The sequence below is a fragment of the Juglans regia genome, chromosome 5 (genome assembly GCF_001411555.2).
Source record: "Juglans regia cultivar Chandler chromosome 5, Walnut 2.0, whole genome shotgun sequence".
NCBI classification, from domain to species: Eukaryota; Viridiplantae; Streptophyta; class Magnoliopsida; order Fagales; family Juglandaceae; genus Juglans; species Juglans regia.
The window spans coordinates 6,358,304-6,383,834 of NC_049905.1; the positions used below are offsets into that span (position 1 = coordinate 6,358,304).

Genomic DNA, 25,531 nt, shown 5'->3' on the forward strand with positions numbered 1-25,531 from the left:
AATTCATAAATTTGGTCAAGAGCCCTAAAGGGTAGCTCAGTCGGTTCGGCCTTGAGTTTGTCCTTCAATGGTCACTAGTTTGAGTTTTCTTGGGACCACTAGAGGCTTACCTGGTCGTTAACTTCAAAGTCCCATGAAATTAATCTAGGTGCACGCAAGATGGTCCGGATAAGATTATCAAATAAAAACAAAAACAGCCAAATTCTTTCTCATATAAGCCATTACCTCTTCTTGATTCGCCACCCAGAAGCGCACTTGCTCAAGTTTTTGCCATTTTAATTTTGTAGCATTTGAATTTGTGAAAGGTCCAAAGAAATTAGATATCGTTTTCTATAACTCATCAAAAGAAAGTGAAGCCTATAAAAAATACAAAATGGAAAAACTTCTTAGTTGAAGACAATCACATAATAATGTGGTTATATATGAACGGAATATTGTTAACACCAGCGATTGAGAGAATATCTTCTATCCGGATGTCTCGTTAAAGTCCAAAAATCACCATCCAATTAAGAGTTTCCACGTCGTCCTTCCATGGAACTTGGGTTGAACTGCATAATACATTGCTCTGTCTCCTCTTCAGGGCCTCGCTCAAGACCCTCTTTCCCATAAACTCTACTTTCTCTTCTAGAGCCTCACCCAAAGTCGTCTCTTCTAACTGACTGTAACACACCTGATAGATAGTGTTTGGATAACTAGAAAGTATGAGAGAAAATATAAAAAAAAATGGTCAGAAGCGAGATTAACCTAGCCTATAAGAGAATAAGAGAAAAAGAGAAAAGAGAAAAGAGAATAAGAAACTATTTTTATTAATGATTCTGGATAATGAACCCTAGAACCCTTGGCTCTTACATAAAGGAGATGACCCCTACATGAACCCAAACTAACACACTAAAAGCATACAAGAAAATCAAACTAAGGCCCAAGGCCCACTAACTCTGTTGTAGTCCAAATAACATATAGCTTTAAAATAAATGAAGTTGTAAATGAAGATAAACTGGCTTAAGGCCCATGGCCCATGGCCCATATATTCTATTCATGGGCTGTGACAAACCATCCCCCATAGAAGCACCTTGTCTACAAGGTGTGGTATCCTTGCCTAATATTGTCCCACCACTTGGATGAAAAACGAGAATTTTCTTTATACCGACAACCACCTCATGTTTCTTAATAATAACATCATCAATAGGTGTTGCCGCATACCCCAAAATCTTCTTGGAAACACAACCACAAATGATGCACGTTCCACCCATTTTTTTTTTTGGGCTTTACTGTAATCTCAACATTGCCCAATGTGCGGACCCAAGCCTCTTCACTGATTTTCTCTAGTTTTTTTTCCACTTTTGTCAAAGGCCCCATGAATAGTCATAATAAAGACCCTTCCTTGCAAGGAGGACCCAACAGTTTTATCCTTTTGGTGAGCCAGAGTATGAAAACCCCAAGCCAATGATCAAACACCCAACAAAACTAACCATAATTTCCAGCGGGATGGGTGGCAAGTGATACCAGCCCAGATTGACCATACAAGAAAAGCTCGCAATAATGCTACAATCAGGCTAAACCCAAGAAAGGCCACAGTTGATGAAAAATCTAGCTTCTCTGTCAACTCCACATCTCGACTGTGAAAAACAGCACTCCAGAACCAGGCATTCATTGATAAAATTCCATAGATATGCCACAAGCCAGTATACTCATAATATGCCTTCTTATCAGGCCCCAAAGGCAATTTGTAATATAAAAGGATGAAAAATGATTGCCAACCATGAAATTGCATGGCAAGATTGAGGGCAGACAATTTAATATTAAATTCTTTGGGCTCTCCCAGTAGCTCAATGGTGTCCCGGCCCTCATAATTCATTTCCAAAGGATTTCTTTCTTTTCATCTATCAAAAGATTTGAAAACAACTTTAAGTGGTAAATATCAAGCAATTGATGGGCAGTTTTTGTATCTCCTAAAACTTGCAACCCCATACGAATTTACAATTTCCCTCCATCAGAGATTAAAAACAAAGTAGAAAATACCTCATTATAATCTTCCACGTTATGAAAAGATGAATAGCCTTTACCAACACTTTCCACATCTTGCTTCTGTAGACTATCAAATGAATCAAAGTCTTCATTAATCCATCTTGAAGGAAATGCATGATTCTTAATAATCTGCTTCAGAAGCCCTCGTTTAGGGTCTAATAAAAGATTGCTTCATGCTTCCAGCTTTGAGATTTTTACAAGTATTGAACCGACATGTTCAAATCGATCATCACTACTTTCGCTGGAGGTTTTGCAAAATGATCTCACAAGCTTCATAACATACAATCCGTGCCTCTCATCTTCAGTCTGTAGCAGTGAACCAATACCTACATCCAAGTTCGTGAGATTGACTAGAAGCATCACCAATAATCACCCATTGCCAGAGTCTAGCTTATATAGGTTTTCCATGGCCATTTTGATCATTCCCATTTCAACCACCCTGTCAACTGGGAATTCAAGACCACTTTCTAGACTCATTGGGCTTGCTTTGGTAAATACCAAAAAGGCAATGTTGGTCTTCCTTCCAACTGTATTGAACTCTTTCACCCTTCCATGACCATCAATACAAGTGTATGCATGCAGAAAAATACTTGTTGATCGAGGTGAGTATGCTTTTATAGTGATGACGAGAGGAGTTCCTGAGGCGCTAATGGCTAGATCCCACTCCAGGTTCCATACCCTGTTGCCATGGCCGTCGATCGTTCGCAGCTTCAGGTAGCTCACGGCTTCAACAATGGTAGCGTTGACCACCTTAGCTTCTAGTCTTTTATTTGGCCTTTTATCGAACACCTTGCACGCAACCCTCACTTTGATGAACCTTCAGCCATTATCATCCGAGAGAAATAAACGAGATGGAATTCCATGGAAACTAAGAAAGACACGAGGAAGAGATGAAATAAACGAGAGAAGAGTGATTAAATCCCTGAGAGACTGAAAATAAGAACCAAATCTCAGAGAGAAAAAGAGAGAGTGAAACCTTAGCCCTAGGAGATGGGAAAAAAGAGTTAATAGATAAAATGAAAATGGCGTGGGTTTACTGGTTGATGGTGAGGAGTCGGGAATCTAAAACTCGACGCCATCAGGATCAAATTTCCATCTGATGGCTAGGCCTTCTCTTCTTACTGTTAATGAGTCTTTGTTGCCAGGGACAACCGAAAGAAATGAAGAAAATGGACAACAATTTCTAAGAGGAAGGGAAGGACACGAGATTCGGAGGGGGAAATCAGAGAAAGGAGGAAATGATTTTTGATTTCTAACAGGATTTATGGAAACATGAGAACGAGGAAGCCTAGCGGGGTTGAATACCTCATTTTCTTCCATCGTTTTTGTATATTTTTCTTCTTCTTGCAGAGTATCGAGTTGGCTTTCCAGATTTGAGAATTCTTCGTTGAAGTTGTTCTGAAAATCTTCAAAATTGTTCTTAACATCTTTAATTGTCTGCAAAATCACATCCAAACGTTGTTGTGATTGTTTGACTTGGTCTCTGATGTTGAGTAAGGATGCAATAATTTTTTCTATTTCCATGGATTGATGCAGCCGATCTAAGGGAAGACTAGCTCTGGATACCACTTGTAACACACCGGATAGATAGTGTTTGGATAACTAGAAAATATGAGAGAAAATATAAAGAAAATGGTCAGATTTGAGGTTGACCTAGCCTCCAAGAGAAAAAGAGAAAAGAGAATAAGAAACTATTTTCATTAATGATTCTGGATAATGAACCCTAGAGCCGTTGGCTCTTACATAAAGGAGATGACTTCTACATAGGCCCAAACTAACACACTAAAAGTATACAAGAAAATCAAACTAAGGCCCAAGACCCACTAACTCTGTTGTAGTCCAAATAACATGTAGCTTTAAAGTAAATGAAATTGTAAATGAAGATAAACTGGCCCATGGCCCATACATCCTATTCATGGGCTGTGACACCGGTCGACTTTCTCTTCCGTGACCCCCGAAGCCGATGATGGGATTTGGTGTCGTGACCCTCGAACAAAGAAGGTAGAGCCGTCGCCATTGTCATGACTCATTGCCTGGGATGACGAAGCTGTGACTCTGAAAACCGACAAGATCTCCATCGATCTTCTTTGTTCTTAAATTACAACATTTTTTTTTTTTTATCTTTTATCTTTTCTGTTCTTTGCTATGAATCTTTATTATGTTGAAAATAAGATCAAAGTGTTGGATCACTTGGGTATTGTTCCTCCCTTCCAGAATATGAGTCATGGCTTTATGATACCCCAATTGATTTACTGATAAAATTTTCAATATTATCCCAAAGTGATCACTCTGGATGTTGACGCCCAAACAATTCTCAGTGTTCTTAGTGCCCCAAACAATTATCTACCCAAATGATCACCGAGAATATCAACACAATTCCAATAATTAGGGCACTCCACCGAGAATTTTCAGTTGTAATAAAAAAATGGTGGGTGGCAACGGAGCTCGTTTAAAAAAAAATTATCCACATACACAATGCAAGAGAGGCATCAAAAAATTAGTGGAGAACTTAATTCCTCGAATAAACGTTAGACAACAAAAAGATATAAAAACATTTGTTTACTTGATCATCTTGTCATTCTTATCATCTTCACATCATGAATTTCGTGATGTGGCTAGAATATTTCTGTTTCCAACACAGAGAGATTCGAAAAAGATGAACTACTTTGGTTGTCGCCACTCATCGATAACTTGCCACGTAGCTAAAATCGGAAAGCTTAAAAAGCTGCCCTCCCTTGACTGCACACCTCACTGACTGGTGAGAAAATGGCGAGAGAGGGTGAAGTGGTTTGCGTCACCGGAGGCAGCGGCTGCATTGGGTCCTGGCTCGTCCGTCTCCTTCTCGACCGTGGCTACTCCGTCCACGCCACCGTTCAGGATCTCAGTTTACTATCTCTCACTCTCACTCTCTCTCGTTTCTAGTTTCTGCTTTCGTAAATTCACATTCGTTTATCTGCGGAATTGTCATCTCCTGCTTAATATTCCAATTTGCAGAGGATGAGAGTGAAACGAAACATCTAGAAGCTCTGGAAGGAGCTGAGGCCCGTCTCCGTCTCTTCCAAATCGATCTCCTTAACTACGGCTCTATCCTCACTGCCGTCAGTGGCTGCGCCGGAGTCTTCCACCTCGCCTCTCCCTGCATCGTCGATGAAGTTCTAGATCCCGAGGTTCTTGATATATTGACCTGAAACTCTGTTAGAATGATCAAAAGCCAGGCCTTGACATAGACCCCTATATTCCAGCAAATTCAACTTTTTTTTTTCCCTTTTATTATACATCGTTTTGTTGTCTTATATTCTACGTAATTTGGTGGTTCCACAGAAACAACTTCTGGACCCGGCGATCAAGGGAACGCTAAACGTGTTGACGGCGGCGAAGGAAGCAGGGGTGAGTCGCGTGGTGGTGACTTCATCCATCTCAGCTTTTACTCCGAGCCCTAATTGGCCGGCCGATATGGTCAAGTCCGAGGATTGCTGGACCGACATTGAGTACTGCAAGCAGAAAGGAGTGAGTGCCCCTGCACCTGAATTTGGATAGTTTTTCATAAATTTATCTCGGACTATAATTGTGGTTCCCAGATTGGATTATGAAGGCATTGCTAGTTGTGTGTTCAGTTTACAATGGGTCTTATGGATAGGTGTGTGTTTGTTTGTTTGTTGTTTTGTGGTGTAGTTATGGTATCCGATTTCTAAAACCCTAGCTGAGAAAGCTGCTTGGGATTTTGCCAAAGAGAAGGGTTTGGATGTGGTGGTGGTGAATCCTGGGACGGTAATGGGCCCTGTGATCCCTCCTAGGCTCAATGCAAGCATGTTAATGCTTGTTCGCCTTCTCCAGGGTAAGGATCTATCCTTGCAGCATGTCTTTTTTTGGTTATATTGTTGTTATTGGGGGATTCTTTCATCGGAAATAAAATCTCGATTTTTCCACCATCTTAGGTGTGGGTTTATATCAATTGAATTGATGTACTATTGTTTCTAATTTAATCGGAGCGTTTCATAACTTCAACTTGAAATAGCAAATTAATACCTGGGAGTTTTGGTCGGTTTAGCAGATCATGTAGTCCGTGATCTGTGAGGACACATCAGCTGCTCTTTGACTTCTTATTCTAGTTATTACTCATTGGATTTCTAACCTCTAATGAAAACCATAATTGTATTAATTCTAATTTTCTTATGTCTAGAGCTAATAGATGCACTGATGGTGCCATTTTATTCTTACTGCAGGATGCACTGAAACATATGAGAACTTTTTTATGGGATCTGTGCATTTCAAAGATGTAGCTCTAGCACATATATTGGTGTATGAGAACAAATCAGCAACTGGAAGGCACTCTTGTCTTGAAGCTATATCTCATTATGGTGATTTTGTAGCAAAGGTTGCTGAAATTTACCCTGAATATAAGGTGCCAAGGTAATAATTTGACTTCCTGCTTCTGCATGTGGGTTGGAAGTAATAACTATTTACGCGTCTTTTTTTGAAAAAAATGAACATCTGAACCTTCCAAACAAGCACCAGAACTATAAATTCTGAATATGGTGGGATTCAATTTACATTCCCATGATAGTTATTTTCTAGAGATTATGATGCTTGATGATGATGGATATATCCGACTACCATTTGCCAAATGAGCTTTATTGAGTTTACATTGATATTGTAGTGTCTGCTACAAGTACCACTGAAGTTTATCATCACATTTGGTTTGGTTTTAACTACTTTTTGTGTTTGAGTTCACCCCACCCAATCTCACTCCGATCCTTGGACTAAGTGGGGTGATCAGGCTGGGTTTCCTGCACTTGAGTTTGCTAAATTCTGGATCTTTTTGTAACCTTTTTCTTAATTTCTGATTGCTATAGGACAGAAATAAGTTTTTATGATGCCTTGTTTTTTATTAATTGTAACCACCAAGGTGTCTTTAGAGATAAGGTTTTACGACTCCGTCGGTTTTGCTTTTTGATATTGTCACTACCAAGGAGTCCTAAGTTGTAACCATGGTATTTTTCCGCCATAAGTGAGGGTTCATAAATAAATTACGGGGTGCCGTCCTCTTCTTTAGAAAAAATAGTGGGGTGGATCTGTAGAGGTCCAGTATGCAACTTCTGTTCTTGCTTCTTAATGATGTCTACTGGCTTGTATGCGTTCTATTGATTTTAGAATTTCCTGTCAAGAAACCGAATGTCACGTAGATATATCTGCCTCAATTCCCAAATGTTTGTTTCTGTTTCTCCAGCTCTGTCGTATCCATTTGATGGAATTATTCTAACTTAAATGCAGTAGAAATGGTCTTTATAAATTGTTGATGCTATGATGTCCCTGTATATGTAGGTTGCCAAAGGATACCCAACCTGGGTTGTTAAGGGCGAAGGATGGATCAAAGAAGCTGATGGACTTGGGCTTACAATTCATACCCATGGAGCAGATTATCAAGGAGGCTGTTGAGAGTTTAAAGAGTAAGGGTTTTATTTCTTGAATTCAGCTCCAGGCATCACTAAAGAACTTCAAAAACTTCAAAGACCCAATTACTAGCTGCATATGCTCACGAACACCCGGTGACCTATCTATCTTGTAAATTGATTGGGTGGTGAAGACAAGTATGTATGAATAATTCTAGACAATAAAGTAAGCTTATTTACTTCAGCTAGTATGTTCTTGACTCTTGCAATCTTTTCCTGGTATGTAATCGAGAAAAAACTAGATTGTTGTCTGTTTCGAGAAGTTCTGTCCGGTATTTCTTCCAAGTTGCTTCTCGAAAGAGTGGAATTTGTAAGAATTTTTGCAGTAAAAACGGAGGTACTTGGTAAGTTGCAAATGTGTAAAAAATGATATTTGTTAACATTCAAAATGGCTGCTCTGCACTCTCTGCGTTGATGTCGGATTCTTAAGCCTTTTCACTGCTGTTATGTTAATTTTGCCTATTTGATGCGTATACACCTTTTCCAAAAGCCCATGAAAAACAGCCTTGTGTTCTCTGTATATTGATGTGGTAATCACCCCGCAGCAGATACTAACAACTCTGCTTTTTCTATATATAACAGTGATGATATACATACTGGTTTTAGCATATTAAGAAAAGACAAACTATTTCCTCTCATTTTGATCTCTCTCTAACTTCTGTCAAACCCGATATTCATCTCACTTTGCTTAGTGAATAAGATAATACGGCTTTGATTTTGTACTTTTACTTGAATGAGAACCTCAAATAGACACTAACAAATATCACAACAATCTGAATTTCTAGTTGGGTTTATCTCATTAAGTAGGGTCGATTCAAAGAACCGCAGGTCCTCCTCAAGAAGAATCTGAACTATTGTTGTCAATTTTTTATTGTTGAACCAAACTTAACTCATCTCAAACCAATTATTGATGAGACCTACCCACCACTTTTTCAATTTTCTATAAAAAAAAATTAAATCTCATCTCAACCTTAAAAAGTTAAACTCATCTCAATGAGACAATTTTTTTTTCTTTTCTTTTTAGAAAGAGACGGTAGTCACCTTTCCATAAGTGACTTCCTCTCAACTTTATTAAAAAAACCCTCACTTATAGTGGAGGAATATCGTGGTGACAAGAAAAACCAAACTCAAACCGTCTCTACTAATATCTAACATAAGGAATCCCCAACCTATTAGTACATATAAGCCCCTTCAATCTATCTGGACCAAAGTCCTCTCCAAAAAAAATCCCAAGTCCCACCACTCGCCCTATGTTTTGCTAAAAAATCCGCTACCATATTAGTTTTTCTAAACACATGCTTAAACTGAACATTCATCAAGGAAGTAGGGGAGATCGCTTCTTCCCAAAAATCCCACAAACACCAACAGTTACAAGTCCCCGAGATAAACCATCCCATCACCACACTAGAGTCAGACTCAACTAAAACCTTTTGTAAACCCAGTTGTCGACAAAGATAAAGCCCATCAAGCACTGCTCTACATTTAGCGATATTATTTGTAGCTTGACCATACCAAGAACCTGCCCTTGTGCATCCCGAACAACACCCACTCCACCAGCCATCCCAGGATTCCCAATGGAGCCACCATCAACATTGAGCTTTGAATAACCCCTTGTTGGTGGTGATCAAGCAATCAACTTCAAGCTTTTTTCCCTAGTCAGCACAATGGGGCAATTAAGCGTCCCTTAACACTCTCAAATCATGGTCCCCCACGACTTTAAACGTTTTCATGGAGCTCAAAATATCCAAAATAAAACCTTTTACCATTTGAATAATGTCATTCGACTCATATCTAGAATCTTCCATGCGGGCCGCACATCGAGCTCTCCAAAGAGCCTAAGAGATCAATAAAGAAATTATACCACGAAGCCATCGAACCTGTGATGATAAAGAAGCCTGACACCACCATATATTCATCACATCTGTCCATACATGAACCTGTGGAAGTTGAATGCCAAAAAGAGCAGTAAAGAAATCTCAAACCTTCCTCGGTCTCTCCCCATCACAAAGAACATGATCCAAATTCTCAATCTTGTTAGCGGCACAACATTGACACTTAGAGACCACCGGAATCCCAAGCTACTGAATAATAGTATCAACGAGAACCGTATTTTGACGTGCCCGCCAACAAAAAAAGGACATCTTCTTAGGGACATGATCTTGACAAAGCCATTCCTTCCAAGGACAAATAATGCCGTGTGAACGAATAATTTGCCAAGCTGACTTTGTAGTAAAAACCCCATCCAATGTGTGCTTCCACACCAACATATCCTTTCCCCCCTAAATACGAACATTTGATTGAATGATTCTTTGAAACATATTCTCATTTACCAATGGCCAAACCTCATCACATTTCCATCCATAAGTCCTAAACAAGCAATTTAGGATTTCCCACAATCAGGAGACAATTGACAATAGGTCCATCACCAAGCCAATTATCATACCAAAAATTTAAGGCACCCTCCCGAACTATCCTTGCGAATTCCGAATGAGCAAAGGCAACACATGTACAAGCTCTTTCCAAAAACAAGATCCCTTTGACACTGTCTCAATCAAGCCTAACGGCTCCTCACCTACATATTTTTTTCCAGAAAAAATTAGACCAAAGAGAACCACCAATAAGCAGCTTCCAAGCAAATTTCATAAACAAAGATTTTCGGACCTCCGAAAGGTCAAAAATCCCCAATCCACGTTCCTCTACCGGCAAACAAATACGTCTCCAAGAAACCCAATTTCTTTTATTAACATCCCCACTTGATCCCTAAAGGAAGTTGGAAAACATTTTCGTTAACTTAGCAACAATTCTTTTCGGCAAAGACAACACATACAACAAATGAATGAACATACTATTAAGAACATGCTTAAAAAGGATGAGTTTACTGTCGAAGGTGAGTAAACTTGCCTTTCCAACCTGCCAATTTCTTTTGCACTTTCAGTAATAAAGGCTCAAACATATGTAGCCTCTTTCTTCCTACATGAACAGGCATCCCCAAATACACACATGGCCATGCTTTAATTGTAGCCTCCGATTATAAGGTATATTTGAGGAGAAAAAAATAGAAGACTTGGGCTGACCAACTGTCCCGATAAACTTTCATACTGGCAAATCACTCTCATCAAATTTCGAATGGATCCATTTCCACCATTTGCAAAAATAAAAAAATCATCTGCATATAACAAGTGCAAAACCCGACCACCACCATTTGAATTAAAGTACTTAACTCGCCCCGACTGAAATTCCTGATTAAGTATATGAGAGAGTAACTCTTCTAACAAAATGAACAAATATGGGGAGAGATGATCACCTTGACGAAGTCCACAAGAAGGCTTAAAAAAGCCTTTGCAACTGCCATTCATCATGACGGAAAAACTCAAAGATGAAATAGAATTAGAGATTAAAGATCGCCATTTTTCTGAGAATCTCAATCGACATAAGCCTTCCAACAAAAAGCTCCAATTCACTCGGTCATATGCTTTCGCCATATCGATTTTCATCATGACATTGCCCCCTTTAGTCTTCCGATTCATGTCATTCACAAGTTCTTGAGCAATAGTCATATTGTCAAAAATACTACGACCCCAAACAAATGCAACCTGCTCTGCCGACAATATTTTTCCAATAATTGTTGCCAATCTAAAAACCATGATTTTAGCCATAATTTTATAGACCACTGAACACAAATTGATAGGTCGAAAATGCCAAAAATCTTCCGGTGTATCTACATTCGGAATCAATACAAGGTTAGTCGCTCCGAAAAAAGTAATGAGAGGAGTACCTTAAAAACATTCCTTAGCCATATCAAGCAAGTCTTGTTTCACAATCTCCCAGGTAATGACAAAGAAACTTGTTGAAAACCCATCGAGCCCAGGACTGCTATCATGAGGAATAGATCACAATGCAGCCTTGACTTCCTCTAAAGATGGAGCCGCAAACGGTGAGGAATTCTCAATCTCAGTAACTACAGGAACTAGCAATTGAAAACTTTCCTCATGACTTTCAACAGGTGCCGCCGAAAGCAAATCTTGAAAGAGAATCACGGCTGCATCATGAACTTCCTTGGCAGAATGTAACAAAGTTCCATCCAGGATCTTCATACTCTAATTACTTTGTTCTTGTTTTTAATATGCAAAGAAGCACGAAAGAAAGCTGAATTTGAATCCCCTTCAGTTAACCACTTGATCTGTAATTTCTAACATCCCAGAATCTCCTCTCGGTGTAGCCATTGGATATGCCGCTGTTTGCACATTAGAAGTTCGCTCTTCAGATCTTGGGAAAAATCTGCACTAATAATTTCTTCGAGTTCCATTATTCAAGATTCAAGGCCTTTTATTTCCAAATCCACTCTTCCAAACGTATCCATATTCCACTTCCTCAACAGTTTCTTTAAATATTTTAATTTAAAACTCACCCTCACCATAGCACATCCCCCAACCTCCTTATTCCAACGCTCCCAAACCAATGGTAGAAAACTTTCATGAGTCCCCCACATGCATTGAAATCGAAAATACTAAATCCCACCCCTCCTCTCCCTATCTAAGGAAATCAACATAGGGCAATGATTTGAAGAAGTACACGGGAGATACTCCATACGAGCATCTTGAAGAACATTGAGAAACGAAGAACTCACCAAAATCCTGTCTAATTTAGCACAAATCCTCCTCCCCGCGAGCCTGCCATTACACCAAGAAATTTTTTTTCTCCCATATGGCAACTCAACAAACCCACAATCATGAATACATGTATTGAAATCCTCTTTTGCTTGATAAGCACCTAACAAACCTCCCACCTTCTCCTCATCACATCGAATAATATTAAAATCACCCCCAAAAAAACATGGCCAACCACCCGCATCAAGAGCACACAAATACTCCCACATCTCCTTATGCTTCTTCTGAAAACAGCTAGCATAAACTATAGAAACCAACACTCGCAGACTACCACTAACAAACCAGCCAAACAAGACTTGATCTGACATGAAAATGAATTCAAACTCCAGACTAACATCCTAAAACAACCACACTTTGCCCCCTACTCTGGCATTATTCAAAAAATTCGACAGCTTTAGCCATATAGCCCATCGCTGACATTTATTAGAAGAAAGAAAAGGCTCTAACAAAGACACCACTGAGGCTGATTTTTATTCATAAGGTGACTTTTTGACGAACGAATACCTCTAATATTCCATATGAGAATCTGCATAAATGATTAAAAAGTTTTTTTGGAACAAGTCCTCCTATCCAGGACTGCCAATGTCTCTTTCTTCTTCACACCTCTTAATTTTTTCAAATGAATATTTAACTCTGAATCAGAATCAAATAACTTACTTACAAGATCCTCCACGACGTCTTCGGGTTCTCCCTCAGACAAAGAAACACACTTGTTAATAGCCCCATCTGTATCTCCCACCGTTGCCAAACGAGCTAACTCAAACTCCAACGCCTCACCACCAATTTCAGTGAACTACGTGGCATTGTGTACATGACCTCCAACCCCTCTCGAGGTTCCTTAGTATCCGAAACTGCTTTAGATAGATCAGACCAGTTGGTCGAAACTTTTTGAATCGAATGCCCACTACTCTCAGCAGCATCGCATCACCCAAACCGAGTAGCAACTTCACCGACCAATCCTACACCATCCAATTCCTCCTCAAACTGTCTCCTACTAAGGGCCTTACCCTTTGAGTCCACATAAAATACCTCCATTGCTACCATCCACTTCACGCCAACACTTATTTATGTCTTCCAAAATAACGGCCCGACAAGGTTTAAAGAAGCCCTCTTCGTCAATCCTCGCCTTTGTTACCACTACTTCTGGATTTTTGTTTCCCACCACCTTCCACCGAATTGTAGCCTTCTCCCGACCACCTACTCCACCCTCAGGTACACCATTCACAGCTTCAGTTTTTTCAAGCCGATTACGACACCCACATCAACTAGCCTCATGGCCCTGCTTCAGACACGAACCGCGAAACAGAGGGAGAGATTCAAAAATTACCTCCTGATAATGACTACTCGCATGCCTTGGAACCCCCAGCCAGAACACCCGTTTCAAAGGTTTGGAGACATCAACCTCAACACAAATTCGTGCCGTCTTTGGCCGTGTCACACACGCCGTAGCATTGTCCCGGTTCAAAAACCGGCCAAATCCCCCACCAATAGATCGCAACATAGACTCGTGAAAATAGTTCGGTGGCAGCCCCGGAAGAGAAAGCCAAACTGGTACTAGCAGAGAGTCCTCCTTTTCGACAAACTCTGTTGTCCAATGGGATACCCGATAAGGTGCACTAGCAATTTCATAATTCCCCCTAGCCATAACAACAATGAAATCATCTTCATTCGATAGCCGGACCAGAATATTCTGAGGGTTCTTCAACTGACCAACAACATGCAAGACTTGGAGTCCCCAACGGGATTTTATGAATCCCCGAACGTGATCCAACGAAGGCCGCTGGAGTAAGAATTTCAACACGACAAAGAACCGAAATGGTTCTACCGAATGGTTGATCTTTGTTCTGGTGAAAAGGAAAAACATCTTCCCATCCGCAAATTTCGGTTCCTGAAGGGAATTTCAACCTCAGGTAAAACTTGAGGCCGACCCATCACAATGTCCACAAAACCCAGCCCCCAGAGCGCCTCCCACTCGACGATCCAGATTCGTCATCGTCTTCTGATCCGTTCTTGTCTCACCTTGCCCGCTCCGCGAAGCCACGAGGACGGCGGTGGTGGCCATCGCTACCCTAATCGCCCTATTGAGTCGAGAGAGAAAATGTGGAGTGCCACGTCAGCATTAGTTTCATCTCAATGAGACTTACAAAATATTACTATTGACAATTCAACTCAACATCCAAATGTAGCCTTAGAGTGAAGACGTCTCAAATACTAATAATACTACTACGGATTGAGTATAGAAAGGTAGTAAAATATGGCAACCCATATGATTTGAAAGAGAGAACTTTTAAGTGGTCTATATAAATGGTTTTAGAAGCGGCTATATATGTTGCTGAGACGTTTTCTGATTAACCTGATTCGAAAATGATTTGAGATGAGCTGAGATGAGCTGAGATGGATTGTGAATAGTAATGAGATGAGTTGTGAATAGTAGTGAGATTTATGAGTTAAAGTTGCTGAATAGTAGTGAGATGAGTTGAGATGAGCTGAGATGAGCTGAGATAAGTTGAGATGAGCTGAGATCACTTACGAATCCAAACGAGTGACCTTGTTCTGGTCCTAGAGGTAAGACTTTGGATATTGGATTTCATGCATACCGAGTTCCAAATGTTAAAGGGTCCTCCTAACTGCAGCCAGACTCTTGAGCCCATTATTGACCTTTCAACTTCAAGCTCATCTAAGCTTAGTCTGAGTTTAGACAAGTGAGCCCAATTGAAAAGTGATTCGTTCAAAAAATAATAATAATAATAATAATAAATAAATAAATATTTTAGACATAAAAAATTTTTATAAAAATAAATTTATAAATTGATGTGAAGATCTAATATATCTTATAAAGTCACGATATTTGTGAGATTATAGATCTAATACATAATCCTATAAAGTCATGATAATTTATGAATTTACTTTATGAAATTCCTTTGTAATTGTAGCGCTTATCTAAAAATATTCTATGAAAGTAAAATTTGACGTGATTAGACGTGATATATTAGATCTATTTTATATGAAAAAGAGTTTTACAATCTGATTCACTATAGCAAATTACGTTACTTTAAAAGTCTTTTTTTAACCAAATATTTCTATATGAAATTTACTTAAATAAGTTCATGATCTAGAGTACTTGCCAGTTGAGACGAATCCAAGATACACTTATCTTATTCTACTTATACAATTATAATTTGATCAATTGGGAATAGCAATATCCCACCAAAATAAGCCTAAACTTGGGAACTTATGCCGATCACCAAATGCTACCGAAACAGGCCCAGCTAGCCCACTGCACCCACTCTTCTCAATCACTTTTAGCTCGATGCAAGCACACAGTCATGCATATAAACATGTCTGTCTGGCTTGGGAACGAAGTCACCCCCGCCAAACAAAAGGCGTGCACGCAAGACAGTCGATAAGAGCGATTGATCACCACAACAAATATAACAGGCTGATGATTGCGTTTCGATGATGTCTCTCAAAGAAAACGTGGTCAATGATCGCATCATATAGATCTATCTTTTTTCTGCAGCTAGCGGGTTTCAGCGCAAAAACAAAAGTTAGGGTAAGCTAGCTATCGTAGCAGCCATGGAGAAAATGATGGTTTATCTTGATCTGGGAAATTAACCCTAACTTGCAGATCAGTAGTATGAACATAATCATCATGCATTGCACAGCTGACAGCCCAAGATCATCTGTCAGGAAATCTACGGTCTTAGATATGTTGTCGGTGGCCGAAACTACAGTTTGTCAAACTATTCGGTTGGGACCCATGCATGCATATCAGTGGGGCCGGGACGTACGTAATAATCATATCTCTGCACTATTTGCATCACTTCCCTCCCTTATAACTTAGGCTCTCTTCTTGACTTTACCCGCTCCTCTGGGCTTTCTTTTCGTCCATCACTTAGGGCCACCGACTGTTTCCCACGACCCTATCCTGGGGGGAGCAGCTGCTGCCTGCCCAAGTTGACGTTGCCCATAAAACTTGATTTATACTTCACTCCCAACGTCTCAGATTCATCCCCTTTGTCAGTATCTTACAAAACCAGGTAGACCCCTAACGGATGCATCCCTTATCCCGATACACAACTCTCGATCTCATGCTAAATAATTTACAAAAAGTTAATGCTTTGATACACGAAATTATTGTGTAAAAAAAAAAAAAAACGATAAACAAACAGTGAATTAAGCTATTTGACGATGAAATAATGCTTTAGTTATAATTTATGTGTCGGAAAGTCCGAGAGCTCATGTATAATGTAGTTTATTTTTGTTTTTATGTATTGATAAATTACGACTGTAATTTTAATTTATTAATAAAACGACTCTGTTTCATTTAAAAAAAAAAAAAAAAAGTTATAAAAAGAATAAATGTGGTACGTAGTAGATTACATATTTATAAATTTTTACTTGTATTTCGTCTAAAATCAACCACATGGACCATTGCTAATTATGAGTTGATGTGTTTAATAAATTTTCAAGACCCAGCGCAGTGGGTTTCAGTGGCTGGTACGTACTGAACGTACGTACACGTACGTTGTAGGGTTAATCCTTATCCGCCAGGTACGGAGTTGTTGGGTAATGAAGATTTTCAATGTCATTTAGGATTTAATGTTTACCTATTAAATTAAACAATCTTAAATAATTAATCAGTGATTAGTAATGTTTTATAAATTTTATTAAAATATATTTAAATATAAATAGATTAAGATATGTATTTAAATATATAAAATAAAATAAAATTATATGTTTAATTTTTTATAAAAAATTAAAAAATAATTAATAAGTTGTAGATCATCAGCACTAGCTAGCTAGCTAGCTTTGCAATCAATAGTCACAAAATCAGGACCGTCCAATTAATCCCACACTGATTTGCCTCCCCGTAATTCTTTCATTAATGACCTCACGTCATATATATTGAAGGATTTTTTCTGTTATATGTTACTAATTCTCTGTACGTATGGCAAAAGATCAGCGGTCTTTAAAATTAAAAGGACAATTTAAAGCTATATATATATATATATATATATATATATATATAATGGTTTCTTTACAAACCCTTGTCAGCAATTCCAAATGGCTGGTTGGATGCTTGATTCTTGATAGATAGAGCATGTCTCCCTAATTTTTCATACTAGCAAACTGCAGTATATATATAAAGTTAGATTTAATTCTTTTCATTTTGTTTTTCATGTATTGATATACATATTATATAGATATAAAGGATATGATTTAATGCTTGTTTTTGAGATTTTTTTTTTTTTTAATTTGTATTAATGTCGTTGGTATTTCTTTAGGGTAGAGCAATAAAATTCGAAGGTACAACAATATTAAATGTTCATTTTAAATGAGGGCCAGAAATTATAAGCTCCCAGAAATTAAAGGTCCAAGAAAAATCCTATTTATAAATTGACATAAACAACCGTAAAAAGTGCCTCCTCCACACCTACTTGCAAATAATAAAAACTAAAAAAAAAAAATTCAATGTCGAAATGTGATTTATAATACTAATGTCTACAAAGTATCTATAAATAGAAAGGCGTGTACAGTACTACATAAGATGCAAATTGGTGAAAAATACTTTAGCCACAAAGTGACTACACAAAAATAAACTTACAAATCGATGTACGTGACTTGATGTGGTACGTCAAATTGTAAAGTTAATTTTATTATAAAGTAGATCTAACGAATTTTATGACACCATATCAGTTTGTGAATATACTGTGTCTCGAGCAGTTCTCTTTGTAAATATTCAGTATACAAGACAGTACACTATTAACATGATAAAAGTTCAATTTAAAAAATAGATTTACAAATAAAATTATGTGGTATCTACGACATAGTCAATGTATTTTTATGCCGACTTCTAATATAATTTTTTTTATCAAGAATGTGAGTGCTGTCCTTCCTTGGACGCGAATGGAGAAGGGAAAGGGCATATAAATTAAGCATATATTCCATTCAGAGCTCAAACCAGCCTGCAAATGAGTGAACAATATCAATGCCCACCAATGGCATTAGACAAGCTAGACCACTCAGTGCAGTGCAGTGCAGTGCAGTGCAGGCGCTTTATTAGACAAACAAAAAAACAACCCCACTCAAAGCAAAGCCGGTTTCCATCGATCTCTCCCTAAATGAGGACTTATATAATATTTAATATGATCATACATGATCTGAATGCTTCGTTTTGCACTCAATATGCCCAGAATTCCCTGCCCCACGTACGCAGTACTGTTGCATGCAAGATTCACATCAAACAGAAGTACAGAGATCCATAATATTTTGTTTATCCTAATTCGACACTTATGTCATTCCTTTCAGACATCCAGGACCGAGTATCTATAATTTCTACACAAGCTTTGATGCATTACTCTAGAGTGGTTTCTCCTTCTCTCTCTCCTTTTTGTTCCCATTAGGATGGAATTACTAAACATTAGGAGATAAGAGGGAAGAGGTAGAGAAGAACGTACACCTTTTAAGCAACAAGACAAAGCTGAAGGCAATTTAACCGTGGTTTCCTTTTTGACGTTGCAGAGATAAAAATGGTGAAAGAAACAAATGCGTAAAAAAAAGGTATAAACGTTCTAAAGGAAATTAGAAGGACGGGGGCAATAAATGTTGCATCATTCTATGACATGATGTAGAACTAAAACTGAGGATCAGAAATGGGGTTTTTTTGTTTGGGAGTGCCTTGGTGGGTCTCTATGTTATCATGACAAAAGTTGAATATATATATATAATATAAAATAGTTGTAAAAGATAAAATAAGATAATACTATCTAGAATGGTTTAAGAAGGGGTTGGCTGCAAGTCGTTTTCACACTGAGCTGGTGTTTACCTTAATAAAATAAGCTAAGCAATCAGAAAAGAAAGGGATTAGTTTTTTCTTTTCTTGGATGCTTGCAGGCTTTAGCCTATATCCTCTAGTAGCAGTTGTTATCACAGAAAGAAATGTTGTTTTCCTAGCTATGGAAGATGATGGAGAAGATCATGATCAGGGGTTGGCCATGGTTGAGATCGATCGTCTCAATCCAAACACCAAAAATTATGAACTCCAGATATATTTTAAAATGTAAGAATTAAAACAAACAAATAAAAGGGATCAAGAGCACCTGATCAGAGAGTGGAAATCCATAAATCAGAGGCGCACGTGTGCATCATCATAACAGAGATCTTTGAGCCCAGAAAATCGAGATGCCGGGGACCAGATGAACAGTTGCTCCTGACTTCAAACATTTGGCTATAGTGACTGATATTTTTTGCTTTGCCTGCCCTTCTTCATAATATTATAATCTGTGGCCTCCACAGTCTGAGTTGGGTACTAGAATCCACACAAGCAAACAGTTTTGCAGATATATATGGAAGAACACAAATGAAAAGAGAACTGACAGAATAATAGGAAATAATTAAGACCTTGCTTATTGTATCCTTCTAGAGTCAACCTGATCTGCAATTTGCTCATAAATATAGTGGAAGGAGAAATTAATGTAGTAAACAAAAGTCATATTGCTGTAGATTTCTTTGATATCTCCATTTTCAAACTTCTATTCCATGCTTACTTCTTCTTATTCTGATTTCAGTTGACCAGGTCAAGAGAAAAACGATAAAAGAAACTGAACAGTGGATGATATAAATGCTGTTTCTTCTTGTACGCAGTTGGAAACTTAGATCATGGAATCATGAATACCAGCCATTAGAGAAGGAGAATAAAGGTCTAACAAGCTGAAGGAATGAGTACGAGATAGCACAGAAGGAGAAGAATAATTATAAGTTTTATATAGCCAAGAGAAGAAAAAAAACCCTCAATTATGAGAGAATCACTAGTACTTGTAAATATATATATTAAACGTTATAAAAAACAGACGAAAATGGAAAATTAAGTTTCTAAAATAACGAACTATACGGTGGTCGTCGTCGTCGTCGTTTGAGCAACACCACTTCCACTTCCCTCACCAGAACCCCCAGCATCACCTCCTTGAATCACCTTCGCTGGCACATTTTCCGGCGAAGCAGAAGCTGCCACCACTGATGTGGTTGCCGTGACTGTGTGTCGTTTCCGCTTCTTCTTTTCATAAGGAATCCCTCTGGCTTTCGCCTGCCCTTCCCTCACCTCCCTCAAGTAAATCCTCACCGCCCTCGCTCCGAACGGGTTCGACTCCGGCCGTCCGCCGTTCTCCTCGTAAGCTGCTCTCAGGCGTCCGATCAGCGCATCCAGGCTCCCCCACGCTTGCTTTAGCGGGCAAGCACAGGGGGCCGGAGGGTTCGGGTGCCCGAAGTAGGGGCAACCGGAGATGTGCACCTTCGTCTTCCCAAACTGGTCCAAGTACTTCAAGAACTCGATCACGTGCGCACCACTGCACCGGGATAGAGTTAACGGAGGCTTGTGGTTCTTTAGGTACTGCAAAAAGGTATGCCAGTCTCGCCGCTTCTGTGACTCGTACCGACTCAGTGGCAAGGGCGATGAACCCTCCGCAGCCGGCGCCGAACCTGTTGCGGATGGACCCTCTCCGCTATTCGGGTCGGATGCACCAGCACCTGAAGCTGAATCCATAAACAAGAGCTAGCTATGGGTCTGTACAAGCAACAATTTTACCTAATATTTCGACAACTGGGAATTGATGGTTTAACTTTTGTCTCTTCTGCCTTGAAAAGAAACCTCAATATCTATAGGTAAGTTTCCTCCCCGTGTCTTTCTCTCTCCAGTTTTCCGTATTTGGTCATGGTGGCATCAAGATCCGAAGGGACCGACTGCTCCGTTTGGATCGATGATCTCTTCACTTGAAAGAGCTTCTTTTGGAGTCTGGCCTCGCCTGTTTCGCTAGAAAGTTAAGGTATAATCTAAGCGGGGGAGGTGGGAGGAAGAGCTCTAGCTTGGTGATGGGACGTAAGATGAAATGAATGAATACGGACTAGACTCTCTCCTCTCACTTTTTTAGAGAGAGATAGAGAAGAAGAGTGCTGCTATATAGCCTATAGAGATAGATTTATTTTTTAAAAGAGGAGCAATAATCTGTGTACAGAAAAACAAAAACTACGTGTAGAGAGAGAGAGAGTTCTTCTCTTTCTTTTTAGTTGTGGTGAGAGAGGGAAAGAATGGTGGAAGAATTCACAATTCACGTGGTGGCCCTATCAGACATGACATGCTTACTATTCAACCCGGCGGATCCCTCAGCTCCTATCCCACTCTCTCACTACATTTTTAAGTTTCACTTGCCTTTTAACTCAGCTACGATTTGGACCGTGAGATTAAAAAAGATAGTTCTAAATAAAATATTATTTTTTAATTTATTATTATTTTAAAATTTAAAAAATTTAATTATTTATTATATTTTATATAAAAATTTAAAATAATAAAATAAGATGAGATAAAATAAAATATTTCTATTTAGATATAGTTAAGATGCTTGAAACTTAAGAGAATTATAAATTAATTTCAAAGTATGAATAACTTAAGAGCATTAGCTGTTCGTATTAATATTTTAAATAAAATTTGATAATTGTTATGCAATTATATATATTCAAATTTTTGTTTGAATTTGGAGATTAAGGCTTCGTTTGGTTGATGAACTCCTCTCAACTCATCTCAACTCATCATTACAACTTTTTCAAATTCTAACATAAAATATAATAAATAATTTAACTTTTTCAAATCTCAAAATAATAATAATATTAAAAAATAATATTCTAACAATATTTTATCATCTCAACTCAACTCAATTCAACTCACTTCAACATCCAAACACAACCTTAAAGTACGAGGAAGACAGATTTTTTTAATTTTTCAGGAACCTTTTTGTTGTTTTTAATAAATTTTACATAATTTTTAAAAATTTAACTTTGAAATTCTTAATGCAACTTTTAAAGAAATGTTTGGACAATGAAATGAAATAAGAATCTCTCAAAATTTATCATAATTTTATTATTAAATATCACTTAAATTTATATTTTTAATTAATTTAATACGAATAATATTAATTATTATATAATTAATTATATATATCCATTTTTCTTTCTCTTAATAATTTAGTGCGTGGTGTGCTTCAGCCACGGTGGAACGTGGACCTAAATAAGGATAGTGGATCGGGTGGCATTTTGGGTCTCTTGGAAGTCAAAAGTTTCGAGGCTACTTAGGGAAAGAGGTTGTATTATAGTATCCGAGAGCTCAGTGGGATAATTGTACGTAAGATTTTTTCTTAAAAAGAATCATGAAATTAATTAATATGAACATTTTAGAGATAAATTTCTAAATATTTTTGTGAAATTTATGGGATACATAAAAATATATTGAATTGAAATAATTTACAAAATCATGTCATGTTTTCATTGAAGTTTGAGAAAATAGCTAGAGTCCATTAAAATGATATATATTGTTCGGAAAAGCAGTATTAATTAATAATTTTTTTTTTATATTTTTTCAAAAAATTATATTTTATATTTTTTGTAAAATGATAATTAGATATGAATTAATTGAGAGGAACAATTTTTATTAATGTGATTTTTGTAAGGACGTTTATATATAATGGAATTGGATGTGAGAAGTTTTTTAAGAGCCACTTAGATTTTCTGAATAATTTTCTTCATCAAGACAAAAATAAACATCTTAGGTCTACAATATCTCTATCATTAATGTACGTATCCTAATAACATGACCTTGATTAGGTGTTATTTATAGGGTTCTTTTTCCACCTTGTATAGCTAATTAATTTATTTGAGCGCGTTAATATGCCTTTGCGAATTCTATATATTCGTGATGGCCTTCATGTTCTTCAACATCCAAAAGGAGTACTCTCAAACGTCTAAACGTTGTAAAAAGAAGAGAATCAGTTGGATCTAATTAATTAAAGAAAAGTATTATAATTATAAAGAGATTGATCTATAAAAGTAAACTTATAAAATGACATCGCTTTATATGATACATTATATTTACTTTACAGTAAAAATAGTTTCATAATCTAACGTATCACATCAAGTCATGTCAATTTATAAGTTTACTTTTGTGAAATATATTTGTGGCTAAAGTAATTGATCTCTTAATTAAATGAGTTTAAGGCATTCTTCATCCTTTTTTAAATGTTCATTTGGTAAAACTGATTTAGGCTAAAAGGGTTACGATGCATGCATTACTCCAAACTATAAGAAGTGTTTTAGGGTTTTTGTGAGTTTTTCGAAGAAATTAGAGCGAGGAAGAAGATGCTTTAAGTACTAGTGGGGGTGATGCAAGACATTAGGTAATGGATAATGATAGGTTTACTACCCTTCTACCACACTTCTACTACTCTATAGTATATTCGAAATTTTTATTTTTTTAAAGTATTTTTTTAACTTCCTTAATTATTAAAAAAATTAAAAAAATATACAACTTCACTAATAATTACTTCCTTAACCATTAAGTAAAAAAAACTTTAAAAATAAAAATGTGTATCATTTTCCTTTTGTGAGATTGTTGGGACAAAAGATGTGGTCAAGGGTAATAGAATAATGCCTGAATATAGTTAGAGATATGCCAAAATAATGCTTACTTGAGCGCATAAAACCAAAACAAAAGGGAAAGGAAAATGAGAAGAGTAATGCTACAAATTATCACACACTTTAGCGGCCACTTTTATCACCTGTAGATCATTATTTTTTTAAAAGTATAGACTCAAAGGGTGATAGACAATGCCACATCATTATAATAGGATAAAAATAAGATGTGGGTACGTTTATAGTTTGTAAAATTTTCCAAATGAGAAGAGGAAGTTCAAGCAAATTAGGAGGAGAGAAAAAAAGAGTAGAACAACAGGGAGAGTACATACGTCATTTTAAAAAAATTAAATATTTGCGATGAGAATATATTTATTTTAATAATAAATAAATGACAATAAATAAATAATTTTCTTATAACGAGTCTATGAGCATTAGAACAAGAGAAAAAAAAAAAAAAAAAAGGGAAGGTCATGTCAAGTTGGCTGCATGATATTCATGAACAATTGCGGCATGCATGCATGTGTGGCCTGTGAACCAAGGCCGGAGCGGGTGGTCGGGGTGAAATGGAATGATATATAGTTGGAAGATCGATGACGTGAGAGGATGCATGGGTCTGGAGAATGGGGAAAGAAGTAAGAAACCCAGTAGATTGGGAGTAGAGTACTTCAATCAACCAATGCATAATATAAAGTTTCCTTCTCTTTGCTAGCTAGCTATTGCAAATTAAAGGGAGATCAGCATGATCGTCATGTGTTATTTTTTCATATATAGTAATTATTTCTTTCGATCTTTGATCTATATAATTTTCTTTTTTTATGAGTAGTGTTATTAATTTTCTCTCTCTCATATTTTATAGTCTAAAACTATTAAATGGTGTGGATCCATAATTCATTTATCACGTGTATATAATATTGTATATATATATATATATATATATATATTTTTTTACATCATATAATATTGTAGAATTAGTAGCGTAAAATTATTAATGATCATATTAACTAATCAGAGCCCCAAGCTATCCAACAAAATAAGAAAATACATGACCGTTGTGCAAAACATACACTAATGATGATAAACTAAAATAAAAGCAAGCACGATGAAACACACGACACACAATATACTTTGTTCGGCAAATTGCATATCCGACTTCAATTTTTCACGTACATCGCCCTTAGTCAGTACATCCATTGGGCGACACACAACTCCCACTGCACTAGGAGTATCCGGTCTCGAGCCGATCTTGGTAACCTCAACCAATGTTCTCAGGTTTACATGATGAATGACAAAGCTGACTCACTTTAGCTTCCTCATATGTTTCGAGTGATCAAGCCTGTCTTTTTGCACTCTTGTATTTCCTTATACATCACTGACCACCCTAATGTTAAATACAAAGAGTTATATTTTTTACCATGCGCTAAGGCCAGCGCACCCATAGTGATCTTCCAAACTCTTTCAAAGAACACTACTGCATAACCGCTGTCATCAAGCTGTCCCACAAAAATCAGGATTTTCTTCAGATCTGAAACATGTCTGACTTGCAATAAAGTCCACACACCCCAATTTGGAAGTGTGATGTGCACATCACCCACTCCTACTACATCTAGTGCCTCTTCATCCGCCGCATACATATTTCCAAAATCACCAATCAGACTGTGCATTGCAAGAATTAAGACATCATGAATTTTTTCTGCCACTACATTCACCGCATCATCCTCAACACTTTCTTAGGTCTCGTTTGTTTTCGGATATGAGATGAGATGAAATTAAAGTTAAAAAGTTGAATAAAATATTGTTAGAGTATATTTTTTAATATTATTTTTATTTTAGAATTTGAAAAAGTTGAATTGTTTATTTTATTTTGTATTGGAATTTGGAAAAGTTGTAATGATTAGATGAGATGAGATAAGATGAGGTGAGATGTTTTTCCAA

At 37.3% G+C, this 25,531-nt stretch overlaps 2 protein-coding genes across 2 annotated transcripts; one reads left to right on the forward strand and one right to left on the reverse strand.

The window, feature by feature from the left end:
* Nucleotides 1-4,537: 4,537 nt before the first annotated feature.
* Nucleotides 4,538-7,857, forward strand: LOC108989884 (cinnamoyl-CoA reductase 1). The gene is made up of 6 exons (XM_018963648.2): nt 4,538-4,909; nt 5,020-5,192; nt 5,347-5,532; nt 5,698-5,860; nt 6,249-6,435; nt 7,348-7,857. The coding sequence occupies exons 1-6, from the start codon at nt 4,792-4,794 to the stop codon at nt 7,490-7,492; spliced, it is 972 nt and encodes a 323-aa protein (XP_018819193.1). The 5' UTR covers nt 4,538-4,791; the 3' UTR covers nt 7,493-7,857.
* Nucleotides 7,858-19,886: 12,029 nt separating this feature from the next.
* LOC108989898 (protein LIGHT-DEPENDENT SHORT HYPOCOTYLS 6-like) lies at nt 19,887-21,167 on the reverse strand. Its single transcript, XM_018963664.2, has one exon. The coding sequence runs from the start codon at nt 20,682-20,684 to the stop codon at nt 20,031-20,033; it is 654 nt and encodes a 217-aa protein (XP_018819209.1). The 5' UTR covers nt 20,685-21,167; the 3' UTR covers nt 19,887-20,030.
* Nucleotides 21,168-25,531: the final 4,364 nt, after the last annotated feature.